Genomic DNA, 24,973 nt, shown 5'->3' on the forward strand with positions numbered 1-24,973 from the left:
CAAGTTTGTCAGAAATCAGAATATTTAATAGAAAAATTCGTATATTCACTCGTATATTTTATAAGTTCAATTATCCTCTAATCTTCCAAAGAATGTTTTTCTGATAAGGTTTTCGTTCTTGTTCAAATTTTTACAACATTATCTTATACAAGTTCTCCTTGGTGGTGCTACTAGCTTCAATCATTAATTCTGCTTTTCATAAAGTAGGTTTAATTGAGCTTGCACGACTATCAACTCCATGGACAAATAAAAGGAAAAGGAAAAGTGATAGCTAGTTGAGAGTAACAATTCAAAGAGAGAAAAAAAAAAACACTAAATTTTAGCAAAATTTGATTTAGTTAAAAGAAAGAAAAAATGATAGTTTGATAGAAACAATTACACTCTGCAATTTTGTGTTTTATTGTATAGAAGCAGTAATGAAATTAAAGACATGCATGCATCGATATTAAGTGTGGTGGGGTATATATGTGATGAAAATATCCAAAAATTGATAATGAACAACAATACTACATTTATTATGAACATAGGGAAAATAAACACAAGGAAGTAATTAATTAAGTAATTAATTAATTAATCCTGCTTTCTGAGCTCCTTGTAAAACCTCTTAATGAACTCTTCCGCCGCCTTATCGACCTGGTGGTCGTTGTCTTGGTCGGAATCCCGCAGAGGGAACGGCGAGTCCGTCACCCTCAGCTGCCTCACCATGGGGCTCCGCCCGAACCCTGGCAGCGCAGGGGACGACGTCGTCTCGACCTTGACGTCGTTGTTCAGCATCTCCAACACCGTCTTGACTGCGTTCATGGTGACGGAGTCGTCGTCGTGAGTGGGAGGCGCGTGGACACACGCGAAGAAGTGGCGGTGGCGCTTCCCTATTGCCGGGAAGGAGAAGGCGCTGGGCGTGTTGCTGCAGCTGAACTCGTACTCCCTCGGGGCGGAGAATTGAAGGTGGGAGTCGTGGGAGGCGGCGGCGTGGTGGTGGTGGTGGTGGTGGTGGGACATTAGGTTTGCAATGGCTTTTCCGGCGAGCTTGCTTCGGCGCTTTAGCATGACGTTGAGGTCCATCATGAGTTTGCCCTTGGATATACCTTTTCTCATCATGAAGAACATGACACGTACCATGTCCCACACTTTCTTGGCTACTATCGGTGCCTTGCTTTCCATTTCTATAGGTTTCATTTGTATGTGAAAGGTAGAAATTTGATTTTGTTGTTTGAAATAATTTGAGAGAGAGAGAGAGTTAGAAAAGAGAAGAAATGGTTTGAGAGAAGAGGGTGAGGGAGGGTGTGTTTATATAGGGGGGGAGGGACAGAGGGAAGAAGGAAAACGTGGAGGTAATGTGTTGATTATTGAATGGAGATTAGAATTAGAATGACCAATGGGTGCATGCATGTTTGGTGTTACTTTATGTTATGTGGTTATTTTATTAGATTTGGAGGGTATGATTATTGGAGGGAAGTGAGAAGAGAGGACGAAAGGAGTACTATGGAGTGGAACCTTTTTAGGTATACAAAAGTCCCACATTGTACATCCTCTTCACGTTTCAGATTCTCTGCTTCCATTTTCCTTTTTCAACCATAAATATCTTTCCTCCAACATAACTTTATTTAGGATGCCAAATAAATCACGCTTACTATTTGGATCCGAGTTAATCTTTATATTGATGGGATATGAATTAGTATAAATAAAATTTAATCTTTTAAATTAAGTATAGAAACCTGAACCAATATATACGTATTTCTTTTGTTCTCGTACTTATACATGTTAGGTTTACATAAGGAGTTTTACTGGATGAGTCTAACCACATAAAATATTGACATCACTTTCAATTCAAAACCTTAAGACAATGAATTTATGAGTCTTTATCCTTATATAGTGCTCTACTTTCTCACTTTTAGTCAATGTGTGACTTAGACTCACACTTGAATTCCTAACAATCTTTCCCTCAGTGGTTAGTCCCTTCAACCACATTGGTACACTCCCCCTTTCAGCGGAAGCAATCCCAACTATGAGTACTCATTTTCTGTCATTTTTTGTACCATCGTTCTTCTTAATGGGACACGCTTACCTGGAACCCTTGTCCGAAAGACTTTCGATACTAGAACCATACTACACTCGTTTGAACTGGTTTTAACCATCCACTCTTATATCACTTGTTAGGTTTAAAGAGGGAGTTTTACTGGGAAGAACAAACACATTGTAGTCATGGATGTAAGCATACATATTTTATGTCGAACTACGTTAAATTCTTGTGTCATTTATTTTTCTCTCCTTATTTTTTTTTTTATTGTCTTGTTCCTAACAATACACATCTCAATATTAGTTATAGATAATAAAAAAAAAACTTATATTGAACTTTTTTCCATTAATTTTGTAATTTATTTTTAAGACATGCTTTTATCTTTTTTTTTTTATAATTATATATTTGATTTATATATAATTGTTATTTGATATTTATCAATTATAATTTCTTTTAATATTTGAATTTTAGAAAAATAACATTGAATACTTTATAAAATTATATTTTCTGCATTAAAATTTTTATTTTTTGTATAAAAGTTACATAAGTAATATTTATAACAGTAAAGGGTATGCCGCATCCTTAATTTTCAATGGGGACGGAATAAGAATGAAGATGAAACTACACATAGCTATGAAAATGAATTTAATTTCAAAAATAGTTAAACTCTTAACCTCCTTGTTACCGGTTCAACTCTTTTTTGTATTTTGTGGTGCAGTCTAACATTGTTTCTTCAAAACTATTAAAAAATTAAAAAATATTTAAATGAATAATGATAATACAGATATCTTTGAAAAAAATAATAAAAACAGTAAAACTAACTGTTTATTTCTTAAGATAGAAGGATGAGATTTTGAAAGAAAAAAAAATAGAAGAAAATTTTGGGTCGAAGAAGGCAACACCCACCTAAAGTTAATTGGTATTAAAATCAATCATTGGGTTTTAATTATGTAAATGAAATGATTGAAAATGACGTTAAAACGGATGATTATACGCAAACTAAAAATTCACCTCCTAAAGTCAGATTAGTTTACTTTAATAGTGAGTCATAGAAGTTTGATTTGTCTTCGTCAATTTCGTATTTTCTCTCTCTTAAGGTTAATCATAGAGTTCCTTTCGGAAACAAAGTCAAGAATAAAAGTAAAAAAATATATGGGGCCGTTAAACATGTTTCACGATATACGTAAAATGGAACATTAAACTTTCCCAAGTTTAAGTTAAATACGCAGAAAAAAAAAAGTCTTTCAAGGTAAACTTTTGAACTGAGAAACTTTGCTGCAAAAACTTGTTGCCATGGTCTCCGTTGAAATCATATATTGAATTTAGTTCATATTCTATTTATGTTTTTACTTAGAACTAAAATCTTAATTAAAAATAAATATTTTTACGACGAATTTTCTTTGACTTATTATATGACGTCTTTTTTAACTTATAATTATATTATATGATGTTTTTCTTGACTTATCAATCGTATTGATTATGACTTTTTGGTTGATTTATCAATTATTTTGATTATGATGTTCTTAATTTTGCTTTTTTCACAAATTAGATAGATAATTTAAGCGATTGAATCATGTGCATCACAAATGGATGTAGTCCACACATAACAAATGAGATGTAGAATAAAATTATATATCTAATGTTATGGTTAGTTATGATAATAAATGGTTGAAGCATAACAGTGAAGTTAACAAAAGAAAATATGAAATATTTGTGAAATTAAGGATCTCTATGGGGAGATTGAAGTTAGGTATTTTCTGTACTAATGGAAAATTCATATTTTACAATAATAAATTATATCGGTTTCATAAAATCGTTGTAAATAAAAAATGTGATCTGATTTTCGAATATAAGTGAACAGATATCATATTGGTTGAATTTAAAATCCAAGTAGTGTAATATAAACATTTTACATCTGTTCTCAATCCAATCGATGTAATATGTGTACGAAAAGTTTTCTTATATTCAACTTCTTCGAAGAGAAAAATAAATTTTATAAAAGTTAATAAATTTATTTAGGTTTGATATCCTTTTCGTAGTGTTTGTTATGGATAATTTTCATTTTGACAGAATGTTTAAAATGATCTTCATTTTTTACCGAATATTTAAAATGGTCCTCATTTTCGCAATTCGTGTTTTATTTGGTCCTTTTCTGTAACGCCGTTTAAATCAGTAACGGAGTACCGTACAAGTGACACTGTTGCATTGGGTGTGTTATATGTACTGTACAAATGTGGTAATTTAGTGTCGGGAATAGTTTAAGTGTGAGTCAAAGTCTCACATTGGATATAATGAACAAAGTTAAACACTATATAACAATAAAAACTCATAACAAAATTGCCTTAAGGTTTTGGGTTAAAGTGATGTCTAAGATTTTATACGTATAAGACTAATATCATATAACTATATAGAACTATAGTCTCCTAATAAATGCGAATTTCTTTTATTATATTCGTTTATGTATCTTTATTCATTTGATATTTCGATCTTTTTTCGTAACTATATGAAAAACATCATTGACTTTTCCACCTTTTAACAATTTTCTCCGTTACAGATACCTAAGGAACATGAAATCACGTTAAATTTGCATAGTCGAGAAAAAGAAAACAGTACAAAGTGTAATTTCAGTTTAAACACACGTGATCAACCACCCTATAAATCACTCAAATTTGAATTTTTTTTGCTAAAATTTCTTTTTTATGTTGTTTTTTTAAAACTCTTTTCATAATATATTAATAAACACTAATTTTAATATTTTAAAATATATTAAAAAAATATTTAAAACACCAACCCAATATATTTTTATTGTAACATCAAAAATCAATAAAAAATCTGAACTCAGATGGATGCATCAAAGTAAATTTTATTCGATAATAATACTGAAAATAGTAGAACACATTACATTGAATGATTCAAACAAGAAAAGCCACTGACCAAAAACCAGGCACAACCCTCACAACTGAAAAAAAACACAGAGAAGAAGTCAAGTCAGAAGGACCTGCTTCCAAAAACCAGAATGCTGTGAGAGGTTACCCAGAAAACCTTGGACTCAAAAGAACACAACTTGGCCTTCAATATTCTTTCCATGAAAACATAGGGCCATGTTCTTCCCCTAGAACTTGGAACAGTCATTAGTCAGTAGGAAAAATAATAAACAGGTAAATAATGAGAGAATCAAAACCATGTTCCCTTCGCATACATAGGAATTAACTAATGATTAGAACAGTAATAAGGGGTTAATAGAAACTAATTGGCCATTGTGAGACCATTCATCTCTCTTGTGATAGCTGGAATGCAACTTGAACTTCTAGCAATTCCTTTGTTTTGTGTTCCTTTGTCTCTAGGGTTGAAGGACTTGGCCCTTCTGTTATCTATTTTGTTCCTTTTGAGCATCTCTTTCATGGCCTCAGCTTGGAACAGAACTGGGAAAGCCCTTCCATATTTGTTGAACCTCACACATGCACTCATGTGTGAACTCAATGCCTCTTCCTTCTTCTTCCCACCATTTTTCTCCAACTCTTCCTTCACTGCCTCAGCACACAAACCACACACCCACTTCCCCAAGAACTTCTCACGCACACGCTCTATGTACTCAGGAGTGCACTCCTCGCACATTCCACAGCACTCACACTTGGCATCCATAACCTCAGTTATAGGTTGAAGCGACAGATCAATCCCTTCCTTGGTTAGCTCAAACGAGATGTCTGAGATCGTTCTTTGAATGTGATCATTTGAAAGCCTTGGAGGTTTGCACATGTTGCTGCTGTTTCTAGAGATTGAACTAGGCAAACACTCTCCATTGGGTGCCATATTGCTAACTGATGATACTGAAGGATCTGTTTGAACTCGATTGTGCTAAACGCGGTTCAAGAATTGATATTCATATGAATGTATGTACCTCATTTGTGTAGGTTGAAGGATCCTATTTATAGTGTTCTTGTTGCTTCCGACAATCTGACATTGTAAACATGTGTGGATCTTAGAAACGCAAATGTCAGTTTCAGTGTCCGTGAACTTGCTAGATTTTTTCAAGAAAGATCTAGATCATTTAATGCCAATTGTAGCTTTTCGAAGTCTGATAATAAATTGTGTGTATTTTACTTCCAAGTGAATTTCCACTACTCTTGGTAGTTGTGACTGCTGGAATATGGTGATGAAATTCTACAAGGTTCACGTGCACCATTTCTTCTAAAGTTAATCTTCACACTGAAAAGACAAAAGAAGAAGGAAAACTCAGTTTTTTCATTAGAACATGTTTTGAACATCTGTATAATACAAGCATACAGTGAGAAAGTTGGTTGGCATTAATAAAAAGGTGTTGCTTTTAGCAAAACGATTGGATATTGTCATCCAATAGAAGCAGAGATATGGAGCAATACAGCTTGTGGGGAATTCACATGGTGGCATGGTAAAACCACACATATTTGCCTAAACTTTTGCTTTTGTGTTGAACTATTACATCTAGCTATGTATGTCACACAAACCTTATTCCACAAACGTTAACTTTTTATGTTTCACGAGGGGCTGGAAAGGAGGAAGGAAAGCCATAGATTGCGATTAGATATCAAAGAAAAAGTTGCAGTCAGTGTCTGATGTATAGTGTCTGGCTCTGTATGCGCCTGAAACATAATATGACATGTGACGGATACTTAGGCAAATGCAAATGAATGGAACAGCACAAAAATGTAGTCGTGGTTCAAAACAATTAAGGAAGCCACTAGTCATGTCCTCATCAAAATATTGGTTATGAATTGAAAAGTATATTTTTTTAAGAAAACTCTCTAATTTCTTTCCTAGATGTGTGCTGCTTGTAAGGTTCAGAACATAAAGATGCAAGTTGATTTCTTAAATTGATCTTTTATTACTTTCCAAAAGTCTATTTATACATGAACTAGTTTTATTCAATTGAAACCTTAATATATTATTTTCTTCTTTTAAAACTCTTTAGGAAAAACGTATCCAAATATTTTAATTGTAAATGTACTCAACTATAAAAGGATATAGTTAACTATTTTGCATATATACACATACATTTTTGCGTGCGTATGCGTATGTGCCTAATTTCGTTGTTGCTTATGAGATACCACACTTCCTTATTGATGAGCTGTGTCGAAGCAATCAAATGCAGGGCATGTTCATTTTTATCGAAACAATATTTTTCCTTGCAAAAGGCTTACTATCTTTAAAGAAATCATTACCAATTGGTGATAATCAAGTTTGTTTAATAATTGTAAATTGCGTGTATGGCCCATATACCAATACTTCTCACATGCAAAGCGTAATTTACAAAAATGACTAAAACATAAAACGGAGCTGAATAAGTAAATAAGCAAACATGTGCTAACACATTAGTCGAAGTCTTTACATGCAATCCAAGTATTCGCAGCAAATACAGCAAAACAGCAAACAAAACAAGTCTTAGAAGAGTGTTGCATCTGTAACACTTTGATTTCTATTCTCTAAATATCATATCATAGGTCAAACGAAAGACCAGTTCATAAACATAAAGCAAATACAATGAGCATTCTCTTCTTCATTCAACACCTTCCAAGCTACTACTCTTTCATATGAGATGGGTCGCCCCATGCTTGAGAGACAAATACCACCTTGAAGGCACGCAAAACCCTGCCAAAATAGAATGAAAGAAATTCATTAGATAAAACTAATGCATGTCATCCGTCTTAAAGAAAAACGCGAATCAATAATAAGCCTGGTCAAAGTGTAACTAATGCACGTTTAAGTCGTAGACCTGTTGAATAATTTGGGGAAACTCTGAGCACAGAATCTTGCGACCATGATCATCGAATATCTTCTCCAATGTTATATCTTGCAGAGCAACTAAGGTGGTCTCCAGCATGTCAAGCCCTGCCTGGTTGGCGAAAGTGAACACAGGCAATGCCTGCAACAAGTTGAACGAAAGTGCTTTTCAAACTAGCAGAAGGGTTTATTAATCAGGGAATAAATTGTGGATTGGCAAATTTGACAGGTATACCCCTTATGGTGTTACTACGCACAAAACAAACTAACACTTCAGGAAAAGGAACAAAAATATGCATAATTCAATACAACTTCAAAAATAACTAGAAGTAATGATAGTTATTTGCAAGTCAAACAGGTAGAATTCCTGGGAGTACTATGACCTCAAAAGTAACAAATATCGATAGTTGATTCCTCACGTCTTACAGGTATAATTCCTAGAAGGTAGGTACTATGTACAAAAATGGTCTAATACTATAGACAAAAAAGAACATAAAATATAGGTAAAGCACTACAGCTCAAATAATTGAACATACTTTGACCCCCTCGTGCAGATAAATCATGCATTAAGAGTCTAAGTACAACTGAGTTTAACCATGTAGACAAACAAAATACATGATACATGACACACACTAGATGCATCTACTTCGAAATTGAAAGAAATTGGGGGCACACCTTTAGAGTGCAGCATAATATTGCATCTGAGTGATGCCACAAGGACTTGAGCAAAGATTCGTTCCCTTCGCTATTGGATTTAAGTAGCTCGACACCCAAGTAGCACCTGCAAAATAAATGGTCAAGATAGTCAAACAGGTGAGTCTGAATACAATGCTCTCCCTGAAACATCAGTCGGAGCCAAAATTATCAATATACGTTCATATGCAACTGAAGATACAGTTTACAAATGTATATAACATTTTTGTTGAGCTTATACAATAATTAACAAGAGGGCTAGGAAGAGCGGTCAACATTTGTGACTACAACAGTTTGTCAGCCTATGCCAACAAGTTGTGTAGAATATTCCTTTTCCAATTGGAAAAGTTGTAGGCGAAACTGCTTTAAGACATGAGGTGGTTATCAGAAAAAGGAATGTAACTAAATGTGTAGCTATACCAAATGAGGTCAGACCAAAGTGATTTATCATCCCCAAGACAATGTTGAAGAATAATGGTTTCACAAGTCAAAAGAAAATCGTGCAGGATATGCAAACCAGTACTATTGCTAAATACACCAGCCTTGCAGTAATATGAAGGGAAATAATACAAGTAAAAAACAGTGTACACACCTATAACTATTGCAGATCCAGCGAGCTAGTGTTTGCGCTTCAGGGGTACCCAGTGGTGTCCTGAGCCCAGCTTGTGAACTTAAATGAGAAGGAGAGAGTGCTAATGCTACCCTTTGGACAGATGATATAATGCTTCGAACATACTGGCGTGCCATGGATGCTACATGATCTTGCATATGACTTTCAAAGGCAAATTCAAATGCTATTGTCATCACAGATCTCATAGAACCAGAATTTCCAGAATAATCATTTGATGCTCTGTTTCCAGTTGGGCCAATGTCTAGAGCAGATGCCAGGTCAAGTGTGCGATTTGGATTGGATGCTTCCTGCAAAAATTACAATTGCAATAACAAAATGAACGCTGTAAAAAGGTAAGTACCAAACTTCAAAAAATTATATGGCTAACCTTTGCAGAATCAAGAGGGATGATGCGAAATCCAGAAGGCAGAAGGGGGGCATCATCAGCAAAGGATGCATCAATTGGAGCAAATATAAGCTCTGCACAGGTTCCAACAGCATTTTCATCCATTCCACTGCACAGCTATCAAAACAAAACAAATGAACTATAAGTAAACACAAACATGTATAAGCTAGAGAAAAAAAATAATGGTGATTGGTATGATAAAAAGGCTATCATTCAGAAGCCTCAATAGTTCAAATAATACTGAGCTAAAGCAAGTTACTTGTTCTACTAAAAAATTTCAAAACACTAGGGGATAATAATACATTTTCCTCGTCATAAATTGGGAGGAATGGGCAGAGAGCACCATGCGTATATTCATTGGGTTTAAATTATAAAAAATGGGAATAACAATATACTGAGTTTTATATTGCGTGTCACTTACAGAAATGTCAGTACTAAAAGAAACAAGTCAATACATAAGTTTGAATTTTGATCCCTAACATGCACCCAACTCTCAAACATTGCAATAGATAAATAGTAGCACAGCACACCAACGGCAAGCTATACTTAGGCAAGAGTATTATACAATGATTATATCCATAAATAATTCAAAATTGTATAAACAGAAAAATTGGAGAAGTGACAAAATGTAGAATCAAGTGATAAAAGTAATAGTACATCAAGATCGGGGAGCTTAAAAGTTCGTATAATTGTTTTCTGTATGTTAGCACCACATCAAGCAAGACGTATCATCCCTGACCAGAGAAGCACAGAGCAACCAATAAAAGGGGAAAACTTACTTGCAAAAGAAATACTTCTCTGGGCATTATTGCATCTTCAGGAGAATGAGCGATTCCTTCCAACTTAATAACTTCAAGAAACTAGAATAGATGGGCAAGAGAAGTTAAGACTTGCACAGTTTCTAAATTCGTAATACGTGTACTCAATATTTGCTACCAATTTATTACCTCCTCATGCTCGATGGTGTGGGCTAGAGGAAGAATAACTTGACCACCATAATTTCCAACACGAGATCCTGGTAAACCACAAGGACCAACTTTAATGGCAGCGGCAGAATAAGCATCCATGTTGTTGTCTGCCCATTCTGATCTATGCTCCCGCAGGAACCTGAGTAGTATGGCTGGAGGCACATTCTGGACAAACATGAAACATGGTTATAGAATGACAAAAGCAATGTCTACACGATTTTTTTGTTAGAATAAATGCAGTGAAGAAGAAATAATCATTAATAAACTAATTACACTACAAACAAGGCATGTCGAGCAGTTGTAGATTAGAAAGCTCAGCCGCAATCAAACAACTTCTTATGTGTCTCACAATCCAGTTGTATGAGAAATGTTCCATTACCGAGGGAATTGATAATCATAATTACAATCATTCGTATTCCATGCTTCTTCTTCAATTAAACATGGGCTAACAGGCCATACAATTAACAATACGCAGCCAACTCTAAAAAAACTATGTTCAGTATATAATCAAAGCCTTATCTATCTCCTCTTCTAAAATTTCTATAGCAATAAAGGACAAATTGGTTCACTATTAGTGTTATTTTATAATTTAGGTAAATTCAATGAAATTTGACAGGTCCCGAACCTGTAATAGCATTGAAGCTTTGGCACACAAGACTGCATTGCTGATAGATGGAAATCCATTCGCAAAGGAAAGATTCAAACCCATTAACTTGTCAGGGGATGAATTCACTAGAACTGTAACATCATCAACACCATCATTGCCGATCATTGACCATCCCTCGTCAGTGAACCCATTGATTGCCTCATTGAAGCCACTGTCAGGAAATGGATGTGAGATTATAAATTTATAGATGCAATGAAATTCAACAAAAATCAAGCCCTAGTTAAATGTTAACCGGCTGAGTCTCTGGCCAAGTGCTCGAAGGGCTGCAGGTCGTCTCCCCCACCCAGTCACATTAGACTGAGAAACTTCATGCGAAATCTGCCTTAGTTGACGTAGTGCCTGGTAAAAAAAAAGAGAATTGTAAATAAGCCATCATAACCTTTAGTTAACCACTACACCCTTAATCTAAATTCATGTACTCTTAAAATAGTAAATATTGTCCAATTTTATAGAATTATAATTTATAAATATAATTGAAATAAGACGGAAAATCACAAATTATTGAACTGCTGTACGATTGTATCCTCATTAGCAATGAAATAAAAATCATACCACCATAGTTGTCTTCTGAGCCAACACTGTTGATGATTCATACAGTGGTCGCAGTACTTCAGGAACACTCCACGGCTACACACAACCATGAAAAAGTTACTTTTGTCAAATAAAAATGATTAATGTCGCTGATTGGAAATCATATACCTCCAAATCCATGTGATCAACAATGTGAATGATAGAACCACCTCCCTCACAGGGTCTTATAAGGTACCCACTAGGAAGCATCTCTGCTCTAACAAAATGCTGCACGGGAGGCATGGTTGGACCATTTTGTGTATTTTTAAGAGACCTCTCACATATCTGAAACAGGGAAGCATTATAAGAATGGTGTAGATGTTACTGGGGAACAAGAGGGCTGTTTAATAAAAATGTATGACTACGCATTGCACATATGAGGTTTCTATTATTAGCTACTATATATTTAATCAAACGTGAGCTTCAAGAGGTGAACAGAGTCACTTACTACAAGGCTCCCATCTTCTAAAACAGAAGTGTAGCGCAACAACCAGAAGTCACGGGCAGGTGCCAACGTGGTTGGTGCATATAGCTGATCATCAAACAGGAAAAAAAGATTTAGTCTATTTGTTACATCGTCACCATTCATTCAAATATATATGCTTTACCTGCATATAAAGCAGCTCTATGGTTCCACCATTTGCTGTGGGCAGCACATTCAGAACATCCACAGCTCGGCAATCACGAAACCATGAAGGCCGATCTTTGAGGATTTCTGCAACCTGGAAAAATATAGTTGATCATGCCATCAATGAATACAAGCAAGAAATTAACGAGAAGTCAATAATTTCAGAGCACTGACCCTTGTGGGTTCTAAACCGACAAGGCCGCAGGCTCGTGCTGCCACACCAGTGCAACCATGAGAAATAGCAACGATTCCAATGGAATCCGGACCAGGCTGCAAATAAAAAAAGGAATTAATGAAAACAATATTTTAGAAATGTTGTTCACGTATGACATTCTCCAAAAGATAAACCCTTGTCAGAATGGGAAGTCACTCAAATATGTTAGTTTCGCCATCATTTAACCATTATGACAGTGCCTCGTCACATTGAAGGGATTGAAAAAATAAAATAACTATTTGAATCATCCAATATTAAAAGTTATTAAATCACCTTCATTCCAGGCATTTGGACCCACTCAACAGCAGTCCCAGTAGCCTTCGAAAGAAACTCTGCTAAAGTCTCTTCTGCAATGGACATAAGCCTGGGAAAAATGACAAGTCATTCCATGAGTCCACACAGCCAAGTTTTTACAGACAACAACGACAGAAAGGGACCGAAGCTCATTAATCATATTCCCACTAACCCTGCAGGACTTGCATCCCTTGGGGGATGCTGGGTTGTTAAACTGCGTTGACCGCTAGTCACCGCCGACTCACAGCTCGTGTCTTTGGTTGGAAGCGCAGTCTGCAGAGAGAACAGCATTCCAACTCAATTCTAATGCACGTAAAATAAGTAAAGGGCAGAAAGAGAACAATTTACCCTGAGACTAAGTTGTTAAAGTACTACAAAGATAAATGAATAAACTTTTTTTAAAAAGAACGCAGTTGAGGAAGGTGATACATTCTGGGTGTGTTGGCGAAAGTAGCCATTTTCGTAAACCAACTGAGACACCTGCTTCTGCAACCTATCATTCTCCTCCATGAGAAGCTTGTTCATGGCTGTGAGCTTCCTATTTACAGCTTGCAACCGCGAGGCCTCTTTTCTCTGCTTCTCTCTACACCTGAAATTCACAACAAACACAACGCATTGAAGAGAATACCAAATAACAATAGTATTGGGCAAAGAACCTTAGAACCAAAAAAAAAAAAACCAAGTAGGCAAGTGCACCTTCTGTTCTGAAACCAGACTTTGATTTGCTTAGGCTCAATGTTGGAGAGAATAGGACACTCGCGAATGAGCTGCTGGCGGCGAATGGAACTGGGTTTGGGGCAGTCATGATAAAGTCTCTCAAGGGCCTCAACCTGCTCAGGCGTGTAACGGACATATTTCCCGTTATCCAATCCTGGTTTACCATCCTTGCAGGACATTGCCATACCTACACAACTCTACCACCCAGACCCACAACCAAACCTCAACAACAATTTCGGTTGCTCTACACAGAGCTAGCTACTTTTGTTCCCTCACTAACACAAATCCATAAAACATTAAATCCTTCGAGATCAGACCCTCGAACACCAACCTCATGCTAAGAACAACAACGATCTAATTCCCACCAACACCAACACAGTTCTCCGACATAAAAAACTAAAACCAGAAAGGAATTTATTTAGCAACGGAATTCGATTCTCAAAACAGAACGTCCACTGAAGCCTGTTGCGCTATCTCCCTCCTCAACCCCAGAACAAGCCCAAACGACGCCGCTTCCGCTTCACCGATCTTCATCCTTGGAAGTCCCACACACACACTTTCTGCTGATATAATCAAATCGAAACGAATTCCAGCTGATCCTTGCACCGTATTTAGGAAGCTACCAAACAAACGCCATTGGAGGGACAAAGGAGAAGAAAATAGATCAAAGAAAGAATGATTTCTTGACTTCCCTTTCTTTCTTTATGAGATTCTGAAGCACTGTGAAATTGCCCTGTGAACTGTGATGTGCCCACTGATTACTACTTTTTTTGTTTTTTGTTGGGGATTAAAGAACTGAAACCCTAGGATGGCTAGGTGAAAGAGCAGGCTTTTGCTTTTTGGAGATGTTGTTGCTTCCTCAATTCATGTGTTTCACAGATTTGCTCCGCTGTGATTCTTTTCATTGGTTCTTTCACTTTCGGTTCAAAATGGAGCACCCTCCTTTTTCTTATTTCCATATAAATTAATTAATTATTATTTTAAAATTTGCACAGAACTGCATATGAATTTACCAAACTCTCCTTTTTCCCGCGGCTCTTCTGACACCTCCGCTTTGGAACGCAGGCCCCGCCGTTCGCGTATCATTGTCTGCACAATCTCATAATTACCCCCACTGCTTCATTCATTGAATTCCTTCTCTATATCTTTAAACAATTTTATATTTATATATTTCAATCCATTTCTGTTATAATATAATAGTTTTTACATGTTACGTAGAATGAAAACAAATAAATAAATAAATAATTACACATAAAACATTGTTAAACAGATTGAAAGAAGATTCTACCTTTGATTTGCTTTTCATGTGATTGGTTCGCAAATAGATATGAACATAAAGGATAGATCTTACACTTTAATTTTGTTACTAGAACTGATCGAAGGGTCCCACGTGCCTAATCGTAAAATGTTTCTTTTGCCTCTTCGAGTAATGCAAATAAGCATCATCAATGGTGTGAATACCAAAGTCATGATTTTTTTTCTTTCATTTTATATTTACACTTTAACTCACTGAAACTGATTAGACCGGCAGAGATATCAGGAACTTTTAATTTAATTTTTCACCTTCAATAATCTATGAATATCAAACTATTTTTTTAATGTTTAATAATTATTTTCATTTTGTGGGGTAATAGTGTGAAAAAGAAATATGGAAGGATGGTGTGGTGTGCAATGAGTGGTGATAATGGCAGATGTGTAAATAAGAGGAAGCCCAAGGGTTTTTGGAAAGGGTAGAATGGGAAATGTTAGATTGTGATGAGAGTCTTAAAATACACAAAAGCATGGGAGGAGGAGGTTTGCGTAGAAGTGGAGTGGGTCACACAGGACACCATCATGACCTTTTTGCATGCGTCTTCATTTTAATATATATATTCTTTCTTATTTATAAAATAAAATTTTTTAAGATTTATTATTATCACTTTTTGAAAATTTTAAAGTTTTATTTTATTTATACGGAGAAGATGATGATGCAGCACCGTATAAATACAGTGTGATTCCAAAATATATACTGAAAAGTAAAATACGATACGGTTGATACGGTTGCCGGTTGAAATGATCGGTGAATGTGACTGATACGACATGTGACGTTGAAGGGAATGGTAAGTGTGTAGAGTGACATATTACATACTACATATTTATACTATTTTTTATCCAAAAATACTAACAAAATATACTGTTTTTGTTTAATCATTAAGATTTATATTTTTTGTCATTTTTTTATGTTTGGGTTAGTGTGTGGGTTTTAGTTCTACTTTTTAAGTTTTGGAAGGATGTGAACAAACAGAAAGTATCATTTGGTTTCTAAATTAATGCTTTGAGGTTTATTCATTGTATTGTTGGAGAAAATTACACTTTTGCTACATTAAGTATCATCTCATTTTTCCATGGAGTCTTCACATAAATGCAATGATCATGGATAAAAGTGAAAGGTTTTTCTCTTTTCTCTTTTTAAGATATCTTTCTGTTATAGGATTTAGAAAATACAATTATGTTTTTTTATAATAAAATATGTTTCTGCTGTGTATTTCACGATATTTTGGATTTATGTTCATTTAATACAAATTATTTTTTATATAATTAGTCCTTTAAGTTTTAACCCTAATTTTGTCATCATGAGAACATCAATCGATTTAAAACTTCTTTTAGAGGCTACTTCTTGAACAGATGGAATGTCTTTCACTCAATTGATTAAACTTTGAAAAAAGTTAAGATAGTATTTTGTTTTTTTTAAGAGAAACGTTTTTGTGATATTTTGGATTTTGTTTTTATTAAAGGATGGGGATGGGTTTGACAGGGAGGAGTAGAAGCCAATACTAGGGTGAGTACGGTTGAAAAACATTAACATATATTAATTTCAATTAATAATGGATTTTTACTAATAATTTTACATATAAAATTAATATTAATATGCTTAAAGTAAATGTAAATTAGTGTATAATTGTTGTGAAACGACAACTACGATCATATATGTTTATCAATTCATCGAATTTGATAATTCCTTCGAAATTTAAACATTAAATATACTGGGATAGCTATTTGATCAAGAACAATCAAAAGAATAATGCAATAAATTAAAAGAGACAATTATAATACTTTAAAACACCTTATGAAAGTCATTAATCAACAGCATTATGTCCCTTTCTACTATCATTAGAGACACCTTTAGAATAACTATCCTCCGCTTCTCCATTTTTTACCTTCTTCATCGTATTCCACTATATGACATTAAATTAAATAAAAAGTTATAGCATCAAAAAAAAATTATGAAAAAAAAAAGTGAAATTTAAACTAGGCAAATTACCATCACAACAAACATGCTTCCAACTCAAAGTATAAATAATTATTTTTACATTTTTTTGACAAAAGGTGACTTCTATACTTATCAAGAATCATCAAACCAATGTTGACAACTATGGTAATTTAAATACTTGACAAGTTTCTAGTCATCACTGACGATTATGAAAAAACGTTGACAATTAATCTTTCACCATTGGATGTTCTTCCATGTCAACATCTAATGTTGCGTCATCCAAATATATATAAATTTTTCCTTCACATTTTAGTAATAGGTTTATCTTTTTTAATATCCTATGCGATAAATAAAAGAAAATTATAAATGAAAAATAAAAATTTATAACAAAGTAAACATTAATGATTTGGTAAATAATTTGCATAAAAAGGGTTTGACTTAATGGATGTAGCAATGGATGGTAGATAATTGTGCTTACACTTTAGAACATTTAAAGTTAAGCTCTTTCTAGAATATCAAGAGAAAAGCTTGTACAATGTTTTATTATCTTCTTTAACTCTACCTCCAACAAAGAGGATCAATATATTCATAGCAAAATCTCAATGTTTCCAACTTCATTTTTAGGTCTAATATTGTCCCAAATGCAAGAACAATGCAATATTCATCCCAATATTTGTCAAATTTCACCATCATCCTTTCAGCCATATTTATTATTATTTCTTCTTCATCTTTTATACTTTCCATTAAAATACATTGGAGTTTCCAAACTTGAAAAAAAAAGTTCAGTTAGATAGTTATAAGTAGGATAAGATAAGGCAAAATTTAGATTTGTAGCTTCATTAAACAATGACAAAAGAACACTAATCTTTTATGTTTTTTTCCATTTCTCCTCAAATGGATAATACTTTTAATTGTCATCAATTAGGTATAAACTTGTAAACACTCGATGATATTTAAGAGCACTTTGGAGCATAAAAAAAAGTTAAGTTTCATCTAATAGGAACATCTATAGACAAAGCACTTGATGCATCAATATCACATACTTTTTTAATGCATTGTTTAAATTTGATCATTATACTCTCATGTCTCCTTACATACTTGATGCTCTCCCTAATTTGATTTAAAGTGTTACCAGGCACCTTCAATTCTTTTTTTTCACAATCAAATTTAAAATATGTGCAAAAAAACACACATAAAAGAAATCAACATCACATGAAAGAAATTAGCATAACAAATTAAAGAAATTTTCAAAATAAACTAACTTTTTATAGGTTTGAGCAAAACATAATTGATAAAAGCATGATTCAACGTAATAGAAAAGTTTTTTTTTTCAATGCCCCAATAACGACTACATATTTATACCCTCGTTTATAATTTAATTTTGAATTATTATTTATTTTTTTGTGTTTAAAAATTGATTTAAATAAAATTTGTTATAATTGAACTTATTGAATTTATGGAATAAAAATGTCTTAAGAAATAATTTTATAGTTGCATAAATTATTCTTGTTGATGTAACTGAAGTTGAGTTAAACTCATTGAAGATGTTAAAATAAATTGATTTAAATTTCAAACACTTACAGAATAAAACCAAAAATCAACAATTTATCTTTTATGCTATTTAATAAATGGATTTAAGAAAGAAAGTTTTTGAAATTAATTTTTAAATTTTTAAATTTTATAATTTAAAAAATTATTTTAAAAAATGGGTTGTATTTGAAATATACCCTTAAATTTGAAAGTTTTTTTTAAAATTAAATTTTAAGATCATATAATACTATTATTTTTACACAAACATAGAAAAAACTCATAAATGGTATAATTTAAAAGAAGTGATTTTTATTTTTGAATTATATGATATAAATTAAAAGAGAGTTTTTAGATGATACAATTTAAAAATTAAATTTTAAAAATAGAATCAAGATTTTGAATTTTAAGAAATAGGAGAAGAAAATTATGAAAAAAAAAAAATCCAAATAAGTTCATCCACAGACACAAGTCTTGATTATAGAAATCCAAAGAAGTCATGAATATGTTGGTAAAGAGAGTTCCTATTATACTATTTAGGATTAAATATATTTAAAAAAAAAATAGAATTAATCTCTTTCTCTTTGATTAAATTATTTAGTCTCTTAAATATAAATTTATTAACTAAATTTTGAGTTAAATTTATTTAAAATATTTATTAATCTCATTTTTCATTAAAGATTTGAAAGATAAAAATAGATTTAATCTTAATATTTATATTAAAATTTATGTAATAATTCACAAAACCTAAATTTCTCAAGAGTTACTCAGGACAAACCATATTTGAATAAAAATAAAATTACAACTAAAATTAACAGTTTTTTACTAATGCAATTTTATTATATTATTACATAAATGGATAAATTAAAAAAAGATACACATAAGAAGAAATTTTATTTTTATTTAATTGATTTTCCTTTTTACACTCAAAACATATTTTTGTTTTTCCAGAAAATCATGTCCAAGAACATAGTTATTATTTATTTAATATTTTTTTAAATAGTGTCTGTAAATGTGTTTTTGGGTTTTATAATTTCTTAAATTGATTTTTCCTTGGCGTGCATAACTGTTTTAAATTGAAATTATGCTTACATACATACTGTTATCATAATCTTTATTATATATGTTTAAACTTCTGTTGGTCTACTCAATTTTTTTTATTTGAAAATAGTTATTTTGAAAATAAAAAATATTTTAAATTTTAATTTGAAGTTTATTTAAATTTTAACTTACTCACTTTGTGTATAATATTTTTTCATTAATTAAAACAGTGATAAAAAATAGAAAATAGAATAACAAATACATCAATAACTTGAATTAAAAAATTTACGAAATTAAATATATAAATAATCAGAATTTTAGGCATAACGTTTTTTTATATGGAAATATTTTAATACTTTAAAGACAATAAAAATAATTTTATTTATTTATTTTAAATTAGTTCCTTAATAAGTATTTAAATAAATTTTATAAGGCGAGTTTCAAAACAAGGGCCCGATGGCTAAATTAAGGAAAAAAAAAAAGAAAAAGAGAAAGGAGAATTAGGGTTTTGAAAAATGAACAATTTAAAACGACTTACAGCATTATTACAATATACATAGAATTGCTCCTTGGGGAGGTGGTCTCTTTTTGCTGAACTTCAGCGTTTTGGTTTGGGAGGGAAAATACCAAAACATCAAAAGTTGAGTCTCAATCAACTCAACATTTGATTGCATTCAAATTCATTTCCATATACCAGGTACTCTCTCTTTCTCTCTCCTCTGTACACTCTATGGATTGAATTTCAGTCCCCAATGTCATAAAGCGGGGATTTCAGAACCGATTGTTATATGCGATCGGGAAAAAAAACAGGTTTATGATAAACTAATTGTTTGTTTTTTGTGTAGTTTCATGTGTTTTTGCTATATTGATAAGTTCGTCCTCCATTCTTTTTGGTCCAGACACTTTGTGAATGTTAGTTATTATCTAATTTCTTGCTGGTTGTAGAATAAATTGATTGTGTGTCTTAAATGGAGATCTTAATTTGCGGATTGCCTAATTATTTACATATTTTTTCATGATTTTAAGCTTGTTTTTGTTTTATATGAAGTAGTAAAATTTGCTGACTCCCTAGTTATTTGATTGGATCCAGCTTCTGAAAAGTGAGTTCATGAGAAAATTAATGGTTAATATTATGTGCAGTGCATATGCATACAAATCATTGATGTTTTCGAATATCAATAACTATTTTTCTTATCAATGATTGAGATTATTACAATATTTTTTCCTCAGTTTAGAGGAGTCAAATCCTATTATTTTGCTCTTTTTCATTGGTTCAAGTTTCTGGGGTAAATGAAAAGAAAAATTGAATTAGTAGATAAATTTCTTAGGTTCTGATATGTGCCACTACTCAGCACAAGGAAGTACTTTGTATGCATTGAATTTAGCTCCTTGTTAAATCTGCTCATTCCTCATGCTTAGGAACCTACACATAGTCTTACTCAGCTTTTTCAGCCAATTTGGTTTCAATGCATCTGTTATGTCTGCTTGTTCGCAGGTATTAATTCAGTTGTTCGAAATATAACATGAGCACTACTGTGCAAAGAACTCCGAGATCCGGTAGACAGTCTTTATTTTTCCAGGATTTAGCTTCACCTGTTTCTACCCGTAGAGGAAAAGTTTCAAGTCCTGGTCAGGCAGCTGCAGTATCTGCACTATGGCGTGAGAACTTTGGCAGTTCGGACCTTCCTCCTCCACCAGTTTTCACCTTGGAGGACAGGTCTGATTTTTCTCCTGAATCAGGCATACTAGATTATCAAGTATCACCTGAGATTAAGTCAGACACCAGAACTCCCATCCAAACTTCTAATAGGGAATTTTCAACTCCTGGGAAAAGCAAATCTGAGGCTAGCACATCTTATGCTTTGAGAGGGGTACAACAAAACCAGCAGACCTCACCGGGTTTGAGTTGGTGGTCACCTGCAACTGCAAAGAGTGTTGGGGAACAAGATGAGAAGGGAAAAAGTTCACCAGTTGAGGGTGTGGTTCAGCCTGGTGCTTTGATAACTCTCCCTCCACCGCTGGAAGTGGCAAGGCCTGAGGTTCAGAGGAATTCGTTGCCAGCTGGCAATCTCAATGAGGAAGAATGGGTAACTGTATATGGGTATGTCTTAACTCTGCTTTAGCATTTTTGTTTGTCTATTTTTTGGGGAATACATGCATTCCTCTACAAATTTAAAATTGTCCTTTTAATTCTACCAAATTTACTTCTATCTTACCTAAAATAGTGTGAATAATACCGGCATAAATTTTTACTTCTATACTCCTAAAAGATCAAGAAAACTTGCTCCAAACGCTTGAGAGTATACCCCTGCTCCTTAAGCACAGAAAGATCTTATTCCAATTGCCAAGACTGCTTTGCAATGCATGTGGTGAGAAAAAAATTTCAACCATTTCTGATTAAAAATGACTAATCTTGCATAACTGTGCATACTAGTAGGGGAAAAACTGTGGTGTACTATTTAAGTTTGTAATATTCCTTTACTGTTAGTTTGTATGATATACTGCTATTCTAACTTCCTACTAGGGATTTTAGTGGAGGCTTTTTATTCTCGTTGTTTTTAAAATTGTTAGTATAAAATGAAAACTCCTGTGAATGCCAAGGGAGTTACTAGAAAATATTGCTGGTATAATTTATCTCAAATTCTCAGTGAGGATTGAATTCTAGGAACGATGCAACTGGATTACGTTGTGTGCATGTGACAGGAATATAGGAGTAATGGCCTTGGGGCACCAAACAATCACGTGGACAGTGTGGTAGTTGGCTGAAAGGAAAATTTGCTATGGGAATACCAATGTGGTGGAGGAGAACAGAGGAAGTAGTGAATTTTGTTCAAGATTATTACAATGAGAAAAAAGGGGGAGAGAGGGAGGGTAGACAAAAAGGGCAATTGGAAACTTTAAGAGATAAAAAATACAAAAAGAGTTAAGAGTAGTTGTGGCTATTACATATATAAGTACATGAACTGTGCTGTAATGTGGAGAGAGGTGTGGAATAACTCACAAGAATTTGACAGTGACCTTGTTGGTGAGGCATTGACTGTTTTCTATGATATATGTAGTGTTTTATTTGCTTGAAATTTGTGGGGGGATGGGATACACATCACATATATTTCACTTGCCTGTGTTAATTCTCAGACCTAAAACATATTCATACTCATTTCTGGCAATACTTGACCTTGATGCTTCTTTCTTTTATACATACCTTTTCTCCAGTTCTATGATCTTCCCTTCTCATGTATTTCAATTTTTAGATTCTTTTAAGCTTTAAGTCTTAGCGAGAATTAAAAAGGAATAACATTTGAGTTCCTATGGTCTCTCAAGATTTGACAAATTTATAATTTCAGTGAAATGATGTTTAATGTGCTTAATGATTTATTGAATTAGGATTTGTAGAGTTAGTTTTTGAGTGATGTAGTACTGTTTTTTTTTTTTTGGTCCCTGTATTTTGTTATTGTTCATTTTTTCGTTTTTTTCATTTATCCTTATGTAATATATCATTGTCATGAAAGGATTAAATAAGTTATTTTATTTTTTTCATTTTTTCATATATTCTAGTGTGTGCCTTTTCCTTAATGTTTTTTTTTTTTCAGTTTTTGGGAATACACTCTTAAATTTTTTTCACGTGACCAGTAGATTTTTATGTAGCTATTTTTGAGATTTGATTAGAGTAAGCCTTGGGGCAGCAATTAGGTTGCAGCCATGTGATGAAGAGGTCACAGGTTCAAGTCCTAAAATTAGCCTCTTCATTTGTGGGGCAAAGGTTGTGCATATATACCCTTCCAGACCTCCTCACTAGGTGTGAGCTATGTATACTGGGAGTGGGTTGACCTATTTTTGGATGAAAAATCAATAAATAAAGTACTTTTTATATGGAGAATATGTTTTATGTTTTTATTACCTATTTTCACTAACAGTACAAAAATATTACTTTACTTTCACTTTGATTTTTGCTAGAAAATTTATATGTATATGAAATGGTGAAGATAATACCGTGGCTTCACTGTCTGTCACACAAATCTCTGAAAAAGAAATCAAAGGAAATTTTTGAAGTAAAATGAACCTTGCAGAGTTTAATTTTGTATTTGTATATAGCAATATGCGTTTTTTTAACAATGCTCTTTTTCTGCAGGTTTTCACCCGGTGATACTAACATGGTTTTAAGGGAGTTTGAAAAATGTGGTGAAATTTTGAAACATGTTCCTGGTCCTAGAGATGCTAACTGGTTGCACATTTTGTATCAGGTTGGTAATCTTTTCCCTACTTGAATGTAATTATGTTTTTCGTTATAAATCAATGGTTGTATTTTAATCCAAGACTATCCGTGGAGCTTGTAGTTGTCAATTTTTTTGATATATTAAGAAGTGATTCAATTTTTTAAACCTTGCTATACTTTCTTTGAAAGTGATTTTCTATTGTTTATCAACCAACTTGATTTATTGCTAATACAGAATCGATCCGATGCACATAAAGCTCTTAACAAGAATGGAATGCAAATTAATGGAGTACTAATTGTTGGTGTGAAACTGTTGGATCCCATGCAACGCCAAGCTTTAAATGAAAGGGTTAACAATCAGGGATTTATGCCCTTACCTCTACCCTCTGCTAGAAACTCAGAAGTGAGCACATTGAAAGCGCCTACTCGACCTTACTATCAGCAGAATGGCAACTCCACTGCACGTCAGACTGGAGGAACCATTGCTTCCCCAACAAAATCATTGGTGTCCAAAATCATGGACTTGATGTTTGGAGTCTAAATTAGTTGTTCGGCTGAATCAAATTAAGTATATCATTCTGTTTTGTTGTACGCAATGATTTTACTTTCTTCGTGCACCTTGAAGAAGTTCGGCATGTCTTGTTCATTGGATTGAGTTGGAATATTTACTCTTTGGATCTCAATTGTTAGAATTTGTGGCATTTTAGCGTATCAATTTTATCGATAACTACACTACACAGATCAGTACTACTCCTGTGTTTTGAGAAACGAGAACACAATATATAACTAAAATGCCCATGCACTTGAGATTTTGGGTAGAGCATAATGATGTTTGATTTATGCATTTTGGAAGTGTAGTTATATTCAATAACATTGGAGGTTGTTTCCATGTCTCTACCTTTTTGAAGTATGTATTTTTAAAAAGGTGTCAAGCTGCAGTTAAATGATTATTTCTTAGACGCACGCACTAGGTAAAGATGTTTTGCAATTGGTGGTTGGTTTCTCCTGTACTTTTTATATATAAGATTCATATACTTTATCTGTGTGTTCTCTCTGGTCTCCATAATGATTACCTTTTGTCGTCAATTCTCACATTGCTAATTATAACATTCATTTTTTTCTTGTCACTTACGGGATTGAATGTGGTGTGATCCAGGAATTAGCCCATGAGTTATAAAAAAGTTTATGTTTACAATGAACACTCAAAATACTGATGGACTTTTAGCCTGACAGAAAAGTTCTTCTCAATATAGTAGAAGTCTAACTGAAATATATAGAAATCACATTTAAAACTTACATATGATAGAAGAATTTTGAATTCATTGAACCGTGAGCTCATTGGATTAATGTTTTTGGACCTCGGCTAACCGGTTAAGATAAAGTGAAAATATATAAACAATT

At 33.3% G+C, this 24,973-nt stretch overlaps 4 protein-coding genes across 4 annotated transcripts; 1 reads left to right on the plus strand and 3 right to left on the minus strand.

The window, feature by feature from the left end:
• Nucleotides 1–361: 361 nt before the first annotated feature.
• Nucleotides 362–1,275, minus strand: LOC114183976. Its single transcript, XM_028071195.1, has one exon. It carries the CDS (start codon nt 1,174–1,176, stop codon nt 571–573), a length of 606 nt encoding a protein of 201 aa, XP_027926996.1. The 5' UTR covers nt 1,177–1,275; the 3' UTR covers nt 362–570.
• A 3,589-nt stretch (nt 1,276–4,864) lies between these two features.
• On the minus strand, nt 4,865–5,905 carry LOC114185947. Its single transcript, XM_028073923.1, has one exon. The coding sequence runs from the start codon at nt 5,825–5,827 to the stop codon at nt 5,264–5,266; it is 564 nt and encodes a 187-aa protein (XP_027929724.1). The 5' UTR covers nt 5,828–5,905; the 3' UTR covers nt 4,865–5,263.
• Nucleotides 5,906–7,313: 1,408 nt separating this feature from the next.
• LOC114184920 (homeobox-leucine zipper protein ATHB-15) lies at nt 7,314–14,462 on the minus strand. The gene is made up of 18 exons (XM_028072321.1): nt 13,521–14,462; nt 13,254–13,413; nt 12,997–13,097; nt 12,804–12,894; nt 12,491–12,586; nt 12,297–12,410; nt 12,137–12,220; nt 11,818–11,973; nt 11,671–11,745; nt 11,351–11,457; nt 11,077–11,269; nt 10,431–10,616; nt 10,263–10,343; nt 9,466–9,600; nt 9,060–9,385; nt 8,450–8,555; nt 7,767–7,916; nt 7,314–7,642 (listed from the first exon to the last, which is right to left on the minus strand). The coding sequence occupies exons 1-18, from the start codon at nt 13,724–13,726 to the stop codon at nt 7,496–7,498; spliced, it is 2,514 nt and encodes an 837-aa protein (XP_027928122.1). The 5' UTR covers nt 13,727–14,462; the 3' UTR covers nt 7,314–7,495.
• Nucleotides 14,463–19,898: 5,436 nt separating this feature from the next.
• Nucleotides 19,899–24,443, plus strand: LOC114185742 (nuclear pore complex protein NUP35). The gene is made up of 4 exons (XM_028073628.1): nt 19,899–20,056; nt 20,855–21,460; nt 23,489–23,600; nt 23,808–24,443. The coding sequence occupies exons 2-4, from the start codon at nt 20,883–20,885 to the stop codon at nt 24,111–24,113; spliced, it is 996 nt and encodes a 331-aa protein (XP_027929429.1). The 5' UTR covers nt 19,899–20,056; nt 20,855–20,882; the 3' UTR covers nt 24,114–24,443.
• The last annotated feature ends 530 nt before the right edge of the window (nt 24,444–24,973 follow it).

This window comes from Vigna unguiculata, chromosome 5 (assembly GCF_004118075.2).
Source record: "Vigna unguiculata cultivar IT97K-499-35 chromosome 5, ASM411807v1, whole genome shotgun sequence".
NCBI classification, from domain to species: Eukaryota; Viridiplantae; Streptophyta; class Magnoliopsida; order Fabales; family Fabaceae; genus Vigna; species Vigna unguiculata.